Raw genomic sequence first — 16,252 nt, 5'->3', positions numbered from 1 at the left:
AGAGAGAAGAGGAGAGAGGGAGAGAGAAGAGAGAGGGAGAGAAGAGAGAGGGAGAGAAGAGGAGAGAGGGAGAGAGAAGAGGAGAGAGGGAAGAGGAGAGAGGGAGAGAAGAGGACAGAGAAGAAGAGAGAGGGAGAGAGAAGAGAGAGGGAGAGAAGAGGACAGAGAGAAGAGGGGAGAGAGAAGAGAGAGGGAGAGAAGAGGACAGAGGGAAGAGGACAGAGGGAGAGAGAAGAAGAGGACAGAGAGAAGAGGAGAGAGAAGAGAGAGGGAGAGAGGGAGAGAGAAGAGAAGAAGACAGAGAGAAGAGGAGAGAGGGAGAGAAGAGGACAGAGAGAAGAGGAGAGAGAGAAGAGGAGAGAGAAGAGGAAAGAGAGAGAGAAGAGGAGAGAGGGAGAGAAGAGGACAGAGAGAAGAGGAGAGAGGGAGAGAGAGGGAGAGAAGAGGAGAGAGAAGAGGAGAGAGGGAGAGAGAAGAGAGAGGGAGAGAAGAGGAGAGAGGGAGAGAAGAGAGAGGGAGAGAAGAGGAGAGAGGGAGAGAGAAGAGGAGAGAGGGAAGAGGAGAGAGGGAGAGAAGAGGACAGAGAAGAAGAGAGAGGGAGAGAGAAGAGAGAGGGAGAAAAGAGGACAGAGAGAAGAGGGGAGAGAGAAGAGAGGGGGAGAGAAGAGGACAGAGGGAAGAGGACAGAGGGAGAGAGAAGAAGAGGACAGAGAGAAGAGGAGAGAGAAGAGAGAGGGAGAGAAGAGGAGAGAGGGAGAGAGAAGAGAAGAAGACAGAGAGAAGAGGAGAGAGGGAGAGAAGAAGACAGAGAGAAGAGGAGAGAGGGAGAGAAGAGGACAGAGAGAAGAGGAGAGAAGAGGAGAGAGGGAGCAAAAGAAAAAGAAGAGATTAGGGCAGCTTGAGCGCCCCCTACAGGACAACCCTTTTCTGCTGAGTCCACACTGATCTCTCTGTATTTTTTATACAGTGGGACATCAGTCTTTCTTAGCAACGCTGTCAATCAAACCTGTTGCTAACGCTACTAGGACACATCTGATTTGTCTGTTATTAATGTTCATATCTTGATTTACAGACACAATAGTGAAATAAAAACCCCAGGATCATGTAGAGGGTTAATACGAACATTTAAGACCAAAAATTTCAATGTAATCTGAATTGGAGCCAGAGTCGATGGAGCAGGAAGTGCGCCCATGGTCACTTCCTGTTTGGAGCGCGGCAGCTAGCATGTTAGCTAAGTCCATTTACATAAACAGTCTGATCGCTCCTCGAGCCAGAGCCAAACACGATCGTCCAATCAGATTTGTTTATTTCAGTGACGCGTGTGAAACGAAGGAGCTCATTGGTCACACGTCGTTACAAATAAAATCACATTTCTCTCACCTCAGATGGACAGATGAGAGAAGGAAAGAGAGGAGGAAGAGAGATGGCGAAAGTAAGAGAGGGAGTGAATGAGAGAAGGCAAGAGAGAGAGAATGAGAAAGAGGAAGAGAGAAATAGAGGATTGTGAGAGAGAAGAGAAAGAGTGGGAGGGAGAGTAAGAGAGGAAGTGAACGAGAGGAAGGCAGGAAAAGAGAGATGGAGAGAAAAAAGTGAAAAGAGGGGAAGGAGAAAAAGAAAGGGGGCAGAGGGAGAGGAGAAGGAGAGATGGAGGAGGAAGAGGGGATAAGAGGGAGTGAAGGAAAGAAGGCAGGAGAAGAGATGGAGAGGGAAAAGAGTGAAAAGAGGGGAAGAAGGAGAAAAAGAGGGGGCAGAGGGAGAGGAGTAGGAGAGATGGAGGAGGAAGAGGGGATAAGAGGGAGTGAAGGAAAGAAGGCAGGAGAAGAGAGATGGAGAGGGAAAAGAGAAAGTAAAGGGGCAGAGGGAGAGGAGAGAGAAAAGAAGGAGAGATGGAGGAAGAAGAGGGGGTAAGAGCGAGAGTGAATGAAAGGACAAGGCAGTAGAGAGAATGGCATAGAGAGAGAAAGTAGGAGAGATTAAGAGGACAGGTAGAGGGAGTGAAAATGAAAGAGGGAGGGAAAAAGGGAAGACAAGGAGAGAATGAGCAGGAGAGAAAGGGAGAGAGGGAGCAAAAGTGAGAAGAAGAGAAAGATGGGGAGGACAGCTGGGAGAGAAAGGAGAGAGAATGAAATAGGAAGAAAAAGTGGGGAGAGGGAGAGGAGAAAAGAGTGAAGATGGACTAAAAATAAGGGGAAAAGAGGGAGGGAAGGAGGGACAGAAACAGTGAGGAAGACAAGGACACAGAACGAGAGCTGAGAGAGAGTGAGAAGGAGAGAGGAAGTGTGAAACAGAGCAAATGGCATGGAGATAGGAAGGAGGTAGAGAGAAAATGAGCGGGACAGAGAGAGGGATGGAGGGATAGAGAGAGGAGGAGTGAATAGTGGTCGTGTGTAAGTGACTGCAGATCCATCACACGAGGCCATTATGTAAATGAAGGAAATTACAACAATATTACACATGCAAATATAAATATACTGCTGAGGGAGGAGAAAGAGGAGGAGAGGGGGAGAGGAGGGGAGGAGAGAGGAGGAGAGAGAGGGAGGAGGACCAGGGGAGGGGAGGAGAGAGAGGGAGGAGACATTACACATGCAAATATAAATATACTGCTGCTGACAAACGCACGAGGGAGGGAGGAGGAAGAGGAGGAGAAGGGGAGGGGGGGGGAGGGAAGAGTGGAGAGGAGGAGAGTGATAAGGAAGAGAGATGAGAAGAAGAGGGAGGAGAGAGGGGAAGAGAGAGGAGACAGTAGAGACAATTGACTGGACTTAAAATCACACGACATACAAATAAAAACAGTGATGGCAGGAAGGAAGGAAGAGATAGAGAAACATGAAGGGAGAGAGAGACAGACAGAGATGGAGCAAAAGAAAGAGAAGAGAGGAAGGAGAAACAAAGAAGGAGCGAGAGGAAGAGGAGTATAGCAAGGCAGAGGAAGAGAGAGAGAGAGAGAGAGAGAGAATGTTACATTTGAGTGACATCATGAATGAACAACTGCAGCACCAGGGACAAGGAGAGAGGGAGAGAGAAGAGAGAGAAGAGGAGAGGAGGAGAGAGGGAGAGAGAAGAGGAGAGAGGGAGAGAGAAGAGGAGAGAGGGAGAGAGAGGCAGGGGAGGAAGACAGAGAGGGAGAGCTAGATGAGAGAGAGGAGAACAACATGAAAGGATAGAGAAGAGAAAGAAGAGGAAGGAAAAAAGTGAGTGAGAGGGGAGGAGAGAGAGTTAGATGAGAGAGGGAGAGAGGGAAAAGGAGAGAGAAGAGAGAGAGGGTGTAGTTGTGTTTGATGGTCCACACTCACCTCACTGTGAACCTCATATGGGACACACTGGAACTTTCCTGTTGGGCGTCTCCATGGAGATGTTTCTGCTTTGTGTGGAACTTTTCATCATTTTTAACTAGAGGCATTTTTATTGGTACGAAAAAAACATGTTTATCATCAGACAAGAAAAGTGACACACTGCAGCTTTAAACATCCTCGATTATTCAAAATGGACTTTTTAATGTTTCCTCCTCAAAAACAAACCTGGAGTGAATCTTTAGTATTAGTCACATTTACAAAGCTCGAAATGCTCCGTTCCACCTTGTGATGTCATGAAGTGGTAGTTTTCATTCAGTTTTCATTCCATCCTCTCTACCCCTCTCTCCTGTAACGCTTTCCTTTCTCTCTCTTTTTCTCTTCTCTCTCCTTTTTCTCTTTTCTCATTTTTCTCTTTTCTCCTTTTTCTTTCTCTCCTCTTCCCTCTTTTCTCTCTTCTTTTTCTCTTATCTACTTTTTTCTCTCTTCTCTCTCCTTTTTCTTTCCCTCTCCTTTGCTTTCTGTCCTTTTTCTTTCCTCTTCCCTCTCCGTTTTCTCCTCTTTTCTCCTTTTCGCTTCTTTTTCTCTTCTCTTTTTCTGTGCTCTCTCTTCTCTTTTTCTCTTCTCTTTCTCCTCTTCTCCTCTGCTCTCTTTCTCTGCTCTCTTTCTCTTCTCTTTTTCTCTCTTTTTCTCTTCTTCTCTCTCTTTCTCCATTCATCCAGCTGATTCCACTGAAGTTGTGTGGAGATTAAAAACACTGGTCACTTCCTGTTTCACCACTTGATGACATCACGAGGTGGAGCAGTGTCTCCTCAGTCTAAACACACAGGGTTTGTGTGTTAAATGTGTGAATGACACACAGTTTGTGTTGATTAAACATGAGCTGGTGGTTGTGTAACGTGCAGATTTAAAGTGTCAGGTTCTTTATCGATCGGTGAGAAAACGTCGTCTCCGTCTGAATCGGGCCTGACCCATTTTCACTTTTTCACTTTTCAATCTGGAGTTCAAGGTTTAGTTTGGATCTAAAAAAAGAGCAGTGACCTAGTTTCAAATCGACAGCTTTATAAATACGACGTGAAAAATAACTTCTAGTGTTAAGATTAGTTTAAAGCGGCGGTGTTGTACTAAATAGACTCGTTCTTTTCTCTCATGTTCTAGTGTCGTTCCCTCATCAGAAACACCAGGTTTTAGATCATTCATGTTTGAGTCATTTAGAGATCTGTGTGTAAAGCTCCGCCCACAAGCCCACGTCACCTGCTCCCACATGTGAAGATACACAAGGAAACAAACCTCTGCTCCTGTCCCCTCCCGTCTCCTCCCGTCTCGTGCCTCCTCCTGTCTGCTCCCCTCTCCTGTCTCCTCCTGTCCGCTCCTGTCTCCTCCTGTCCCCTCCTGTCTCCTCCTGTCTCCTCCTGTCCCCTCCTGTCTCCTCCCGTCTGCTCCCCTCTCCTGTCTCCTCCTGTCCGCTCCTGTCCCCTCCTGTCTCCTCCTGTCTGCTCCTGTCCCCTCCTGTCCGCTCCTGTCCCCTCCTGTCTCCTCCCATCTCCTCCTGTCTGCTCCTGTCTCCTCCCGTCTCCTCCTGTCTCCTTCCGCCTCCTCCTGTCCCCTCCTGTCTCCTCCTGTCCCCTCCCGTCTCCTCCCGTCTGCTCCTGTCCCCTCCTTTCTCCTCCCGTCTCCTCCCGTCTGCTCCTGTCTCCTCCCGTCTCCTCCTGTCCGCTCCTATCCCCTCCTGTCTCCTCCCGTCCCTTCCCGTCTCCTCCCGTCCACTCCTGTCTCCTCCCGTCTCCTCCCGTCTCCTCCCGCCCCCTCCTGCCCCCTCCCGTCTCCTCCCGTCTCCTCCCGTCTCTTCCCGTCCCCTCCCGTCTCCTCCCATCCGCTCCCGTCTCCTCCCGTCCGCTCCCGTCTCCTCCCGTCTCCTCCCGTCTCCTCCTGTCCCCTCCCGTCTCCTCCTGTCTCAGTTTTACAGTGAAAACATTAAACAAACTGAGCCTGCATCTTTAAACAGATTGTGAGTTTGAGGAGCGTCACAGAGGGACTCGTCTCCTGCAGCGTGACGAGGTTTGACTCGACGAACATGAAAATAAAATCAACGCAAATGTGGGGTTTGGAAGAGACATATTAAAATAACAACATTTTGTATTTTTGATCCAACTGTGGACGTAACATCAGCCATAACATTATGACCAGAGACAGACTATGGTTATTGTCATAGCAACTGTGGGACGAATCTGAGACTTTTGTCCTTAGACTTTATGAGTTAAGACAAAGAAAAAGGTGCAGTGGACGATGATGGAAGTTCTACAGGGACAGAGTTTAAAGCCTCAGAGAATCAGGGCAGTGTCGATTTGTCACATGAAAATTAAACATTTTACACAAATCAACACAACGTTAGCTCTGATTTTAGCGGAAACATTTTCTCAAATTTTCCACTAAAAGAAGAAAAAAAACATTTAGATGGAAAAGTGGGCGGGGCTGAATCAGGTAAATCGACAAAGAAACAACATTTCCATGGAAACAAACAGGAAGAGACCCTCCTATAGGTTAATAAGGGTCAGGTTTGTGGAGAAGCAAGCCTTCCCTATGATTGCACAGTCTATTATCGCTGTGGCTCAGTGGGTAGAGCACTTTCCCACCAACTGGAAGCTAAGCAGTTCAAATCCTGTTGTTGTGTCCACGGGCAAAACATTTTACCGACCTTATATTTGACTGAAGTGTGTAAATAAGTGTTGGTGGTGGTCGCCGGGGGGGCCGATGGTGCAGAGTGGCAGCCTTGTGTCTTTCAGCCCCAGGGCAGCTGTGGCTACAGAAGGTAAGTACGACACACATACACAAACCCAGTCTGACACGTCTTTCTAAAACAATCACCGCTGTTTATTTACAATATATTAAACTGTAATGCAAAATCTTTAACAAGTGGTCAATTTGTTCCATACTGAAAATAAACACAGCATTTCCAAAGGCAGAGAGGCGGGCCCAAGTTTACACCTTTTCACCTTTGAATCACTCGTTCTTCAAATCCCTTCGGTCGAACGCTGTGAGAGATAAACTGCATAGAGTAAAAATGAAAAAAAGCACATGTATATAACACAGTCACGCCCAAATGTTCAACACAAGTTTCACAAATCCACAAATTTCAGCCCTCGAATATGTAATAAATGGCTTTTCAAACATCTACGAGACAGTGGGACGAGTGGAGACGAAGGAGAAGACGACGACGTTTTTTGGGGCAGTTTTAAAACGCGCTGGTTCCTCTGATTAAAAACACGACGGATGGTTTCATAGTAGTAACAGTTTGAGTAGTTTATAATAAGATTTTGTGATATTTACATCTGGGAATGACCAAAATTACATCTTATTGCCGACAAAGATGCAACTACTTTTCAAATATTTGGTAAAAATGATAAAAATACCATTTTGTTTGTTAAAGTTGTGTTTTGGTGTCAGCTGATTTATCAAAGTATTAATAATTTAAGCCGCTGTACTTGATTTTTACCGTCTTAAAAACATGAAAAACATCATTTTAAACCGTTTGCAGTGGTCCAGTTATTCCTCAGTTAGTTAATACAATCAGAACATCCTAATGACTCACCAAGATGAGTTTATAAGCACTTGTAACAACTTTTAGAGGCTGGAGTTTTGCTGTGATGGTAAGACTAAAAGCAGCTAACATGCTAACAGCACATTTCCTGATACTCGGTTGAATAAAACGGTTTAGATGGTGACAGTACAAAGCTAACTTATTTTGACCTCAACGGCTTTTTAATTTTATTTTTTTTAAATCAATAATAATCTATAAAAATAACAGAAAATTAAATCTATTTATGTACTTGATTTTTAAGATTTTTATTATTATTTAAAATTATTTTTTATAGAATGAATACAAATTAAATTAGCCATTCCATCGCTAACATAACCTCAAACCTAGCTTACATTTGGATCGTTTTTGTTGCCGCTAAGAGTAAAAATCTGAATTCCCAGATGTTTAAGATTAAGAAAAAATCCCATCCCTTTGGCGTTTTTACCCAGAAACCGACATATAAAACTACCCCAATGTCCACTGCGCCCCCTGTGGACACAACGAGCACCTACAGTCAGGCAAAAACAGTCCTCGGTTGATGAAATAAACGACATGATGATAGTTTGGAAATCTGTTCTCTGCAGGAAACGTGAATTCAAACAGTGAAAGTGGAGACGAGGAGTAAGACGGTGAAATATAAATACGGTGGGAAGACGGTTCAGTCGTAACAGGCAGAACGTGAGAAAAATGGAAAACATCGAGTAAAAGTAAAGTAAAGTTCCCACCAAGAGATATGATTGAGTACATATGTAGTATTTAGTAGTATATTTCGTGTACATATAGTTACTTGTGAGGAGAATTGGTTAAGTAGCTGGAACTGTCTTTGGAACAACTGGGATTATGTCAAAAAGAACCAAAATTAAAGTGGTAATATTGGACTTTTATGGAGTTTAAACTGTAAAATCAGACCTTTTCTGCAAAATGGACTCCGCAGAACTTTGAGTCGTTTCTTCTCGTTTTCGCTCTGAAGTTGTATTTGGAGTGATTCATGTTTGCGTAATCTTTAACTGCTTATTTTCAAGACGCCATTTTGCCGATCGATCCTCGTTTTCACCTCCCACTGTGACGTACGCACTTCGTTCTCCGGTTTTATTTTCTTAATCGGTGATACTCGTAGGATTCGGCAGCGTCGCGTTGTCATTTTGGTGCAAATTTTAAAAAAAGTGTGACGTGCAGCTGTCCATAGGGGGCGCCAACAGCTACACGGCGCTTTGTCGTAATGACGTTTACGGCGACGGCAGCTCCCATTGGACGCTGCAGGTTTCTAAAGAGGAAGTCAGCGGATTTGTTTCTTTTATTAAGTCGTTTTAGATGAATATTTTGATTTAAAACGTGCAAAAAGTGTCACAGATTATAACTTTAGAGACACACGCACAATTATTATTTAACAGATAACATTTAGATCACGTTATATTTGTTTTGAAACTGCTATATCCGCCAAAATAAATGTATTAAAATGCTTCACCAGTTTCAGTTTCATTTTCCTTCCTTCGCTCTCCGCGCTAAGTCACTCCCCCATCAGAGTTTACCGACAGCGCTGTTCAAAATATTCCATACTAAAACATAATTCTTGGTGGAAACTTTAGATTTTTTTTTTTTTTTTGGGTGAATTTACGTGAATTAAAATCTGTACAGGCCACGTTTAACCAAATCAACTGGCACTTTATGTGAAGAAAGAGACGAAACAGGAACAAAAACAACAACAAAACATTCAACTTAAGACAGAGGCTTTTGGCAAGTCGACATTAATACACAAATACAACTAAAGAGACTCATTCTTTTTGTTCAAAATTATTGCCAACCGTTTTTTGACATCTCAAAATACAAAGGCAGGAAAAGTAATAGCGCAGAACTCGGAATTACAAATATCCCAAAATTGAAAGAAAAATGGAAAATCTTTGTTAAAGGGCCCGTAATACGCAATTTCTTTATCCATGTTAGAATGTTTCCTCATCACAAACAGACCTGGAGTTGTGTTTTTGTTTCATTCACACACGTTTAACGCACAAACCCTGCGTATTTAGGCTGCAAACCCTCCGTTTCACCTTGTGACATCATCGAGTGGTGATGCAGGAAGCGCTCCCCTGTGTTTTTAAACTCAAACAAATACATTTTCAATGGCGACAACTTACGGTTACTCTGGTGTACTGTGGAGTAAATCAATTCAGCTGAGGCAAAATTTTAAAACTACCACTTGATGACATCACGAGGTGGAACGGAGCATTTTGAGCTTTGGAGATGTGCAGGATTCTTCAAACACGTGTGAATGAAACAAAACACAACTCCATGTCTGTTTTTGATGACGTAACATCATTATAACATGACTTAAAGTTCTCAAGAGTCCATTTTGCGTAATATAGGACCTTTAAAACATTTAAATTTGAAAGAAAATCTAAAATATCAGTTCGAGTTCGTCCGTTTAGACGCCATTACTGGGACTGCTACATAACTCCTACATACAACCAAGCTTCAAATGGAAGTTTTGGTTAAAATGAACTGCACATTTGCAATAGTTTTAAGCAGGTTAATATCACCAAAAGACCAAATTGTCCCTGCTAGGCCACCGTAGCTGCTCAGATGCACTAAGTGACTGTTGAGCATAGCGTTTTAATTCATTATTCACGACTAAATCACCACTAGACGTCACCAAAGAGTCAGAAAACCACAAATCGTTCATCATAATTTAAACTTTAACTCCTCTAGTGTTAAATTGCGTTACTTAAAGGCGCTCTACTTGATTTTTACCGTCTTAAAAACAGGAAAAACAGATCCGGTTCATTTTAAACGCTCCGAACTCAGCCCTCACATACTTTACACATTCAGAACATCTTAATTATTCACAGCGATGAGTTTATAAGCGCTTTTCAAAACTTCCAGAGTTTCCAGAGTTTCGCCGTCACAGTAATGCTAACAGCGACTAGCATGCTAACAGCGCGCCAGCATTACTTCCTGGTTTGCGGATGATAAAAATGCTTTATAATCGAATGCAAGCGGCACGCAGCGGTCTCATTTTGACCTTTTTACGTTACGTCTGCGCTGGGGCGAGACTCTTACTTCATAATAAAAATGTAAAAATCCCGTACAGCGCCTTTAACGCATTTTTCGTAGGTGAATTCTTAACGCTCGCGGGTATGTAGCGACGATTTATTTCACAATCTTGCGTTTTCGTATAGGGTAAAATAGAAACAAAAAACTAAGTAGGGATAATGATGCGTACGACATACACAATATAAATTAGTCAAATACAATTTCCTTATTTCTCCATGACGCGTTTCCATGGAGACTCGCACTTTTGTTGGTTCATGCAGAGAGGAGACGGTTGTCATGGTTTTGTAGGAGGTAAAAGTTAGTGTTTTATTTTGTTTTTTTTGTTTAAATTGGGGGCTATGCAGTCGTTTCCTCGCGGTCCTCGTCCTCCTCTCTCAGGTATTTGCTGCTGCTGCTGTACTTGTATCGGGAGTAGAGCGAACTCGTCTCTTTCTCCTCGTCCTCGTCTTCGTCGGAGCGCTCGAAGAGGAAACGGCGTCCGCTGGTTGGGCTGTGGGGGAAAAAAAACGAGATTTAAATATGATGCGTTTGGGATGAATGAGTCGACGTTGGTGTGAAGAATCAAAGTTTTTGTCGTTTTAACAGCAGATTGGTTAAGTAGTTTGGAAAGTTTGAAATGGATAAAAAGAAAAAAATAATAAGAATAAAAGAATAAAAGAAAGAATAAAAGAAAAAAAAAAGTTAATGTACTATTCTTAAAACCTTTGGGAAACCTTGTGTGTAATTTTGTCTTTTTTTTTTCGTTGTTTCAGAACAAATTAGAGCTTTTGAAAGGTTAAAAAAACAAAAAACATGGTCCTACAAATGGCGTCCATAACAGAAGTCGGTTATAAGCTGTAGTGGAAGACGTTCTCCATTTTGTTACTCAAATAAAAGTACAGATACGAGAGTGAAGAAATACTCGAGTAAAAGTATCACATGGAAAAAGCTACTTGAGTAAAAGTATTAAAGTATCTGTTTAAAAAATGTAAAAGAGTAAAAAGTTAAAGTAATTTTCAGATTTTATAAAACTTCAAATGTGGTGATTTTGATACAAATTTGTGCTTAAATTATGAACGTGTTAAAATAAACCCTCAGCCTTTTCAGCACGTCTCAAACTATAATAAAAATACTTTTACTTTTCAGTCCTGTTCAAAAATGTAGTGGAGTAGAAAGTACAGATACTGCTCTCAAATGTACTGAAGTAAAAGTAAAGAGTATCCACACTAAAGTTTATAACTACTTTACTACTTTTACTTCATTACATTCCACCACAGGTTATGAACAAGTCTTATATAACACAGCTGTTAGTCTTTGCATCTTTGATTTTCCTCCTCGTTTACAACTTGTAGCTTCTGATAATTTGAACATTTATAAATAATTGCTTATAAAACTCCACTGGAACAAAAACTCATGCAGAGATAAAAAAAAACAAAAAAAACAACAACATGCAGTTCATTTCTTTCATGCCATCGCTGCAAAACTGTTTTATCTGCAACTGTACGTCAAACTTTAGCATCGTTAGCTACTCTTAAAATGGCTTAATGTCACTTTAAACATTTTTATTGTCGGTATAATCTCACACGTTTGAGAGTGAATAAAACTTTGCACAATCATCTTGGAAAACACACATTGTTAAAGACATGCAAAAGTCCACGACAGGCGCGTTAGCATTGTGGCTAGGCGTTGCTAAATTGTTGAAACTATCCCCTTCCTCTGGTTAGCGTCACACCATGCTTTGCTCCACAGCGCCACCTACTGCCTCAGTCGCTGTCGGGCCTGTACAGATACTTCATCATGAGATTGTCCACTCTCTTCTTCCTCTTCTTCTCATCCTTTTTGTTCAGCTGCGGAGGTGGAGACTGGTTCTCCTCTCCTCCGTCTCCTCTCTCTTCTTCTGGACTGGACGATTTGCGACGTGGCGCTTTTTTGATGCTACTCGCGCTTCGGTACGAGATCGTAGACGCGCCGGAAGAATCGGAAGAATCTGACTCTGAATCGGAGGAGCTGGACGAGGACGACGATGAAGACGACTCCCGTTTTTTGGACTTTTTCTTGGATTTCTTGGATCGTTTTTTAGAGCTGCTCCTCCTCCCGTCATCCGAACTGTCCGATTCAGAACTACTGCTACGTTTTTTCTTCTTCCCCTTGTTTTTGCTCTTGCTTCGACGATGGCTACTCGCGCTACTAGAACTACGCGAACTACGTGACGGCCTTAGACAATCAACCGCAGACGCTGATCTCCGCAAACTGCTTTTGGGGCGAGACTCTCCGTTGACGCTCTTGGCATCGTCATCTTTAGCTTTCCCTGCTTCCTCTTCCGAATCTTCTAAGCTTCGTCTCTTGAATTTAATCGGTTTAAAACTCAAAACTTCATTGATTGCCTTTTCCAAATCGGGATCCAGGTAATTCCGATGACTTACTGTTTTAATATCTGCGATCTCACTGGAATTTTCTAGCGCCGACGACCTTCCTTGCGGAGGAGGCATCGAAACGCTTCTACCAGTTGAAGACAGCGGACTAAAACTCGATCGTTCTGTGTGCGCCATGCTTTTACCATCATCAAAATCAACGTCAAACTCGCTTAACCTGCAACTGCGAGCTAGCGAATCGGCGCGGCTAACGCTACCAGGGCTACGAGCCGATGACCTCCTGCTGTAACAAGGGCTAGTTCTTCCTTCATCCAGCCTTGACAAGCTTTTCCTACGCCCCAACGGACTCGCCAAACCTAAGCTAATCGTCGACTTTGCGTCATCTTCGGGGCTAAAACCCATGCGCGTGGACATCCGACTCGGAGCATTGTACGAAACTGTTGATTCTTTGTCGAAATCCCCCCATCTGCTATCCATACCTTTCCGTGCGCGGCTGTTTGCTTCGGAATACGCGTGGGAGATGACCGATCCCGTGTCATCGCCGACTTGGGACTTCCTTCTCGACGTAACCGAATAGCAATCGTCATCGAGATCTACACTTTTTGCTTTGGATTTGTACGAAACCGCGTCGTCTTCGACATTTTCCTTCAGGGCGCTAAACAAGGCGTCTCCTTTAGAATCCACGTTGGCGCGTTTTCGGTAGCTGAGCGAACTCATGACCGAGACCGAACGAGGAACTGGAGTCTCAGGGTCTTTGCCTTCCTTGTTGGCTTCCTTCCAATCCTTACCATCTTTCCAGTCTTTACAGTCTACGTTAGCAGCGAATCTAGAGAGGAAAACAAAGTAGGAAAAACACAACGGATGATGAAGGGAATGGAGGAGGAGGATGTTGAAGCGAGGGAGGAGAGGAAGAGTAATAAACATGTAAAACACTGAAATAATAAGACGGATAAAGACAAGAGCAGATAAATGATAAATGAGGGATGATTTTAGATAATGAAAAACATAAAACATAAAATAGGGGGAAAGAAAGTCCAATTTGACCATTTTTACACCAGATGCCCTTCCTTGTCAACAGTCAAAGAACAGGCCACACATCAAATTCCCTTAATTGTTTTTCTCTGCATTGAAATTACATTAAAGATGCACTTTGTAACTTTTCTGTTGGGTAGTACGCAACCTGTACGTCTAAATGGAGATGCATAGATGGTTGCAATGTCTGTAATATTCCAGTGTATGGCATTAAACGTATTCATGTTGCTTTTATTCAGTAACAGGTGTTTGTATTGTCCAAAAAAATTACTCAAAAAAACCAATGAGTGGTGTCACCGCTACACAGATCTTATCTATAACTTAGTTTGGGGGGGTGTCACTTTCTTGTTTCCATGGAGACAGACACACAATACACTGTGGGACGTTCCTCGCAAAGCAATTAAATCTCCATGGAGACGAGCAGGTGGCAAATACTGCGCTAGAAAAGATACATAAAATTGTATATTTGTCCTAGTGTTGTCACGATACTAACGTTTAAAACTCGATTTCGATACTAAGGAATAGACTCGATACTGATTCCGATATCACGATGATAATAAAAACACAATATACTGCGATTTTCCACATTAAATGGTAGTACTTTGTTTCTATTTCCATGTTATATGTGTGTAATCTGGTGTAAACTCGTCTATTTGTCTTATACTTGCTCTGATTCTAAACATATTGAGGAAAGGTTCATTTCCGTCCCGTGAATGTGACTTCTTTAGTATCACTTCCTGCTCAAATGAGTATCTAGTTTCAATCCTAGTGTTCACATCGATCAGCTTCTGCTCTCCACACTCCCCACAGTTAAATATATTCACTCCACTCTGCATATTAAACATTTTCAACAACTGCAGCTACGATATAAATGCGCCGCTCTCTCCTTATACTTTGCAATAGTTAAACAAGCCATTAACGCAGTAACACTCCATTCTAAATTAACTTTGCCCTTTTAAAATCCAATCTTTCCCTCCCCAGAGACGAGCGGAGCCAGAGTGATCGTTTATTTCACCGACTGGCTGTTTTTGCTTGGTCTGTTCCTTTCCCGCTCCAGCGCTCCCCTGCACCGCTCCAGAATAAGGCTACATTTTCTTTTCGATTACAGGCGAGAGTGAGCAGCGGCAGCATCAGCGGTGGCGGCGGCGGTGACGGGAATGGATTTAAAAATTACACTAAAGCCTCCGAAAGTCAAGGTGAAAGACTCTGAGAACATATTTTGATTTTTACATGTTTAATTTTTAGACAGTTTATTAAAAAGTGAGTATGTTTTAGTTTGGATTTTGTCAAGAATTCTTTTAAATTTTATTGGTGACTTTCCGATTGTAGAATGTGATGTCATATTCCCAGATGGAGGCAAGGGACAGATTTCCTTATGGAATACACTGTAGTCCAATGAATCTGATCGCTCAAACAATGATAATTATGTCGAGAGCAGGATTCGAGCCGCCAGCCTTTGGATCAGTGGATGAACACTTTAAAAAAAATTGTTTTTCCAGACCGAAATTTAGTTTAGTGGAGGACGACGGCGCCATCTGCAGTCCGACCTCTTCAGGACAGTCTCCCAAATGTGTGAGAGTAAAAAGCGCAGGGGATGAACGGGAACGAGGGGGCCTTTTTACTCTCACGCACCTGGGAGACTGTCCTGAAGAAGTCGGACTGCAGAGGGCGCTGTTGTCCTGCTGTTGCCCTGCCTCTGCCGGTAGCAAGACAGCGCCAAAATCTATTTAAATCAGCTCACAGCAACATCATGTGACCACTCTGAGGCGCTAGTGAGCAGTCTAAACAGATGAAAACAAACTAAACCTTGGTCTGGAAAAATCATTTATTAAAATAAGTATGATTACGTTGTACTTTGCCGTGAAATATCCAAAAGGTAAACACACAAATGTTGAACCTGATCATTTATATTTGTGACTAGACCAAAAACAACAAAATACAGACCAAGGTGACTGGAATCTGGATCTGGTATTCCCAAGTTTGGCCTTTGATCGGATGTATTAATCCGTATTTTGGCCTAAAACGTCTCACTTTACTCATACAAAGCTGTTCAGTAGTTATTTGAAGTACAAATAACAGTTCTCTTTATTTATTCCACTATTGTGTTGCTGTAAATCAAGATATGAACATTAATAACAGACAAATCAGACGCTTTCTTTCCCCAAGGTCGCTCCTGCTAGCGTTAGCAACAGGCTTGATTGACAGCGTTGCTAAGCGCCCGCTCCCTTCTAAACGTGCAGTGTTGGCGGGAAGGGTAAGGGCGTTACTTTCAACATCCTCGCTCCTGATTGGCTCTTTGGTTGCTATGATACTCGTGGTCGGAATTCCAAACATAGAATTCGGCTCCAAATTAGCCGCTATAACTGCTAGCGTCGATGAGCTTCATTTGACTGGAGCGAACGCTGTGGTGCGATGACACTTAGTCCACTTATTTATAGAGTCTGTGGTTGTAATACAGAGAGTTTTTGGGTCTAATCGCTAATAGAAATGATCTGGTTCAACATTTGTGCGTTTACCTTTTGGATATTTCATGGCAAAGTAGAAGGTTACTTTAAAAAAATAAAAATAAAATAAAATAAAGGTTCTTGCCCCCATCTGGGAGTTTGACATCTGACTGAAAACCACCAGCTGGCAAAACAAAAAACACAAAACAGCCACACAAAATGTTCCAAACTGCAAATCCTATATTATGTCTGTGTTGCATCTCCCACCTGTACCTGTGCTCTAAACCCAGGCAGAGAGGAGCGGTTATGTAAGGGCTGGAAAGTGGGCCAATCGAATCGTCACACTGTAGACATATCCATTAATCTGCGAGGGAGGCTGTGCAGACGGCTTTGGACATGTCGATAAATCTAACACGGAGCAAGTGGGTTTTGGGGAAAAGGAGGGACCGTAAAGATAAAGGGGCTTTGGATGCCCTGGACAAACAACTGCCGCGTTCTGGACCGGTGCAC

At 43.0% G+C, this 16,252-nt stretch overlaps 1 protein-coding gene across 11 annotated transcripts in view; it reads right to left on the bottom strand.

Moving 5' to 3' along the window:
- Positions 1–6,139: 6,139 nt before the first annotated feature.
- The window catches only part of myo18ab (myosin XVIIIA b), a 189,784-nt gene continuing 179,671 nt past the window's right edge, over positions 6,140–16,252 (bottom strand). For 7 of the 11 annotated variants that reach the window (XM_055225936.1, XM_055225937.1, XM_033976697.2 and 4 more), the window contains one exon: positions 6,140–10,405. In XM_055225936.1, the coding sequence (XP_055081911.1) occupies positions 10,252–10,405 (154 nt within the window). In that variant the 3' untranslated portion in view covers positions 6,140–10,251. Of the gene's footprint in view, positions 10,406–11,653; positions 13,093–16,252 lie in introns of all 11 variants that reach the window. The other 4 variants (XM_055225932.1, XM_055225934.1, XM_055225933.1 and 1 more) reach the window with 1 other exon arrangement.

Source organism: Periophthalmus magnuspinnatus, chromosome 13 (assembly GCF_009829125.3).
Source record: "Periophthalmus magnuspinnatus isolate fPerMag1 chromosome 13, fPerMag1.2.pri, whole genome shotgun sequence".
NCBI classification, from domain to species: domain Eukaryota; kingdom Metazoa; phylum Chordata; class Actinopteri; order Gobiiformes; family Gobiidae; genus Periophthalmus; species Periophthalmus magnuspinnatus.
The sequence above is the reverse complement of the archived record's forward strand: the minus strand, read 5'-3'. Positions and strand labels throughout refer to the sequence as shown.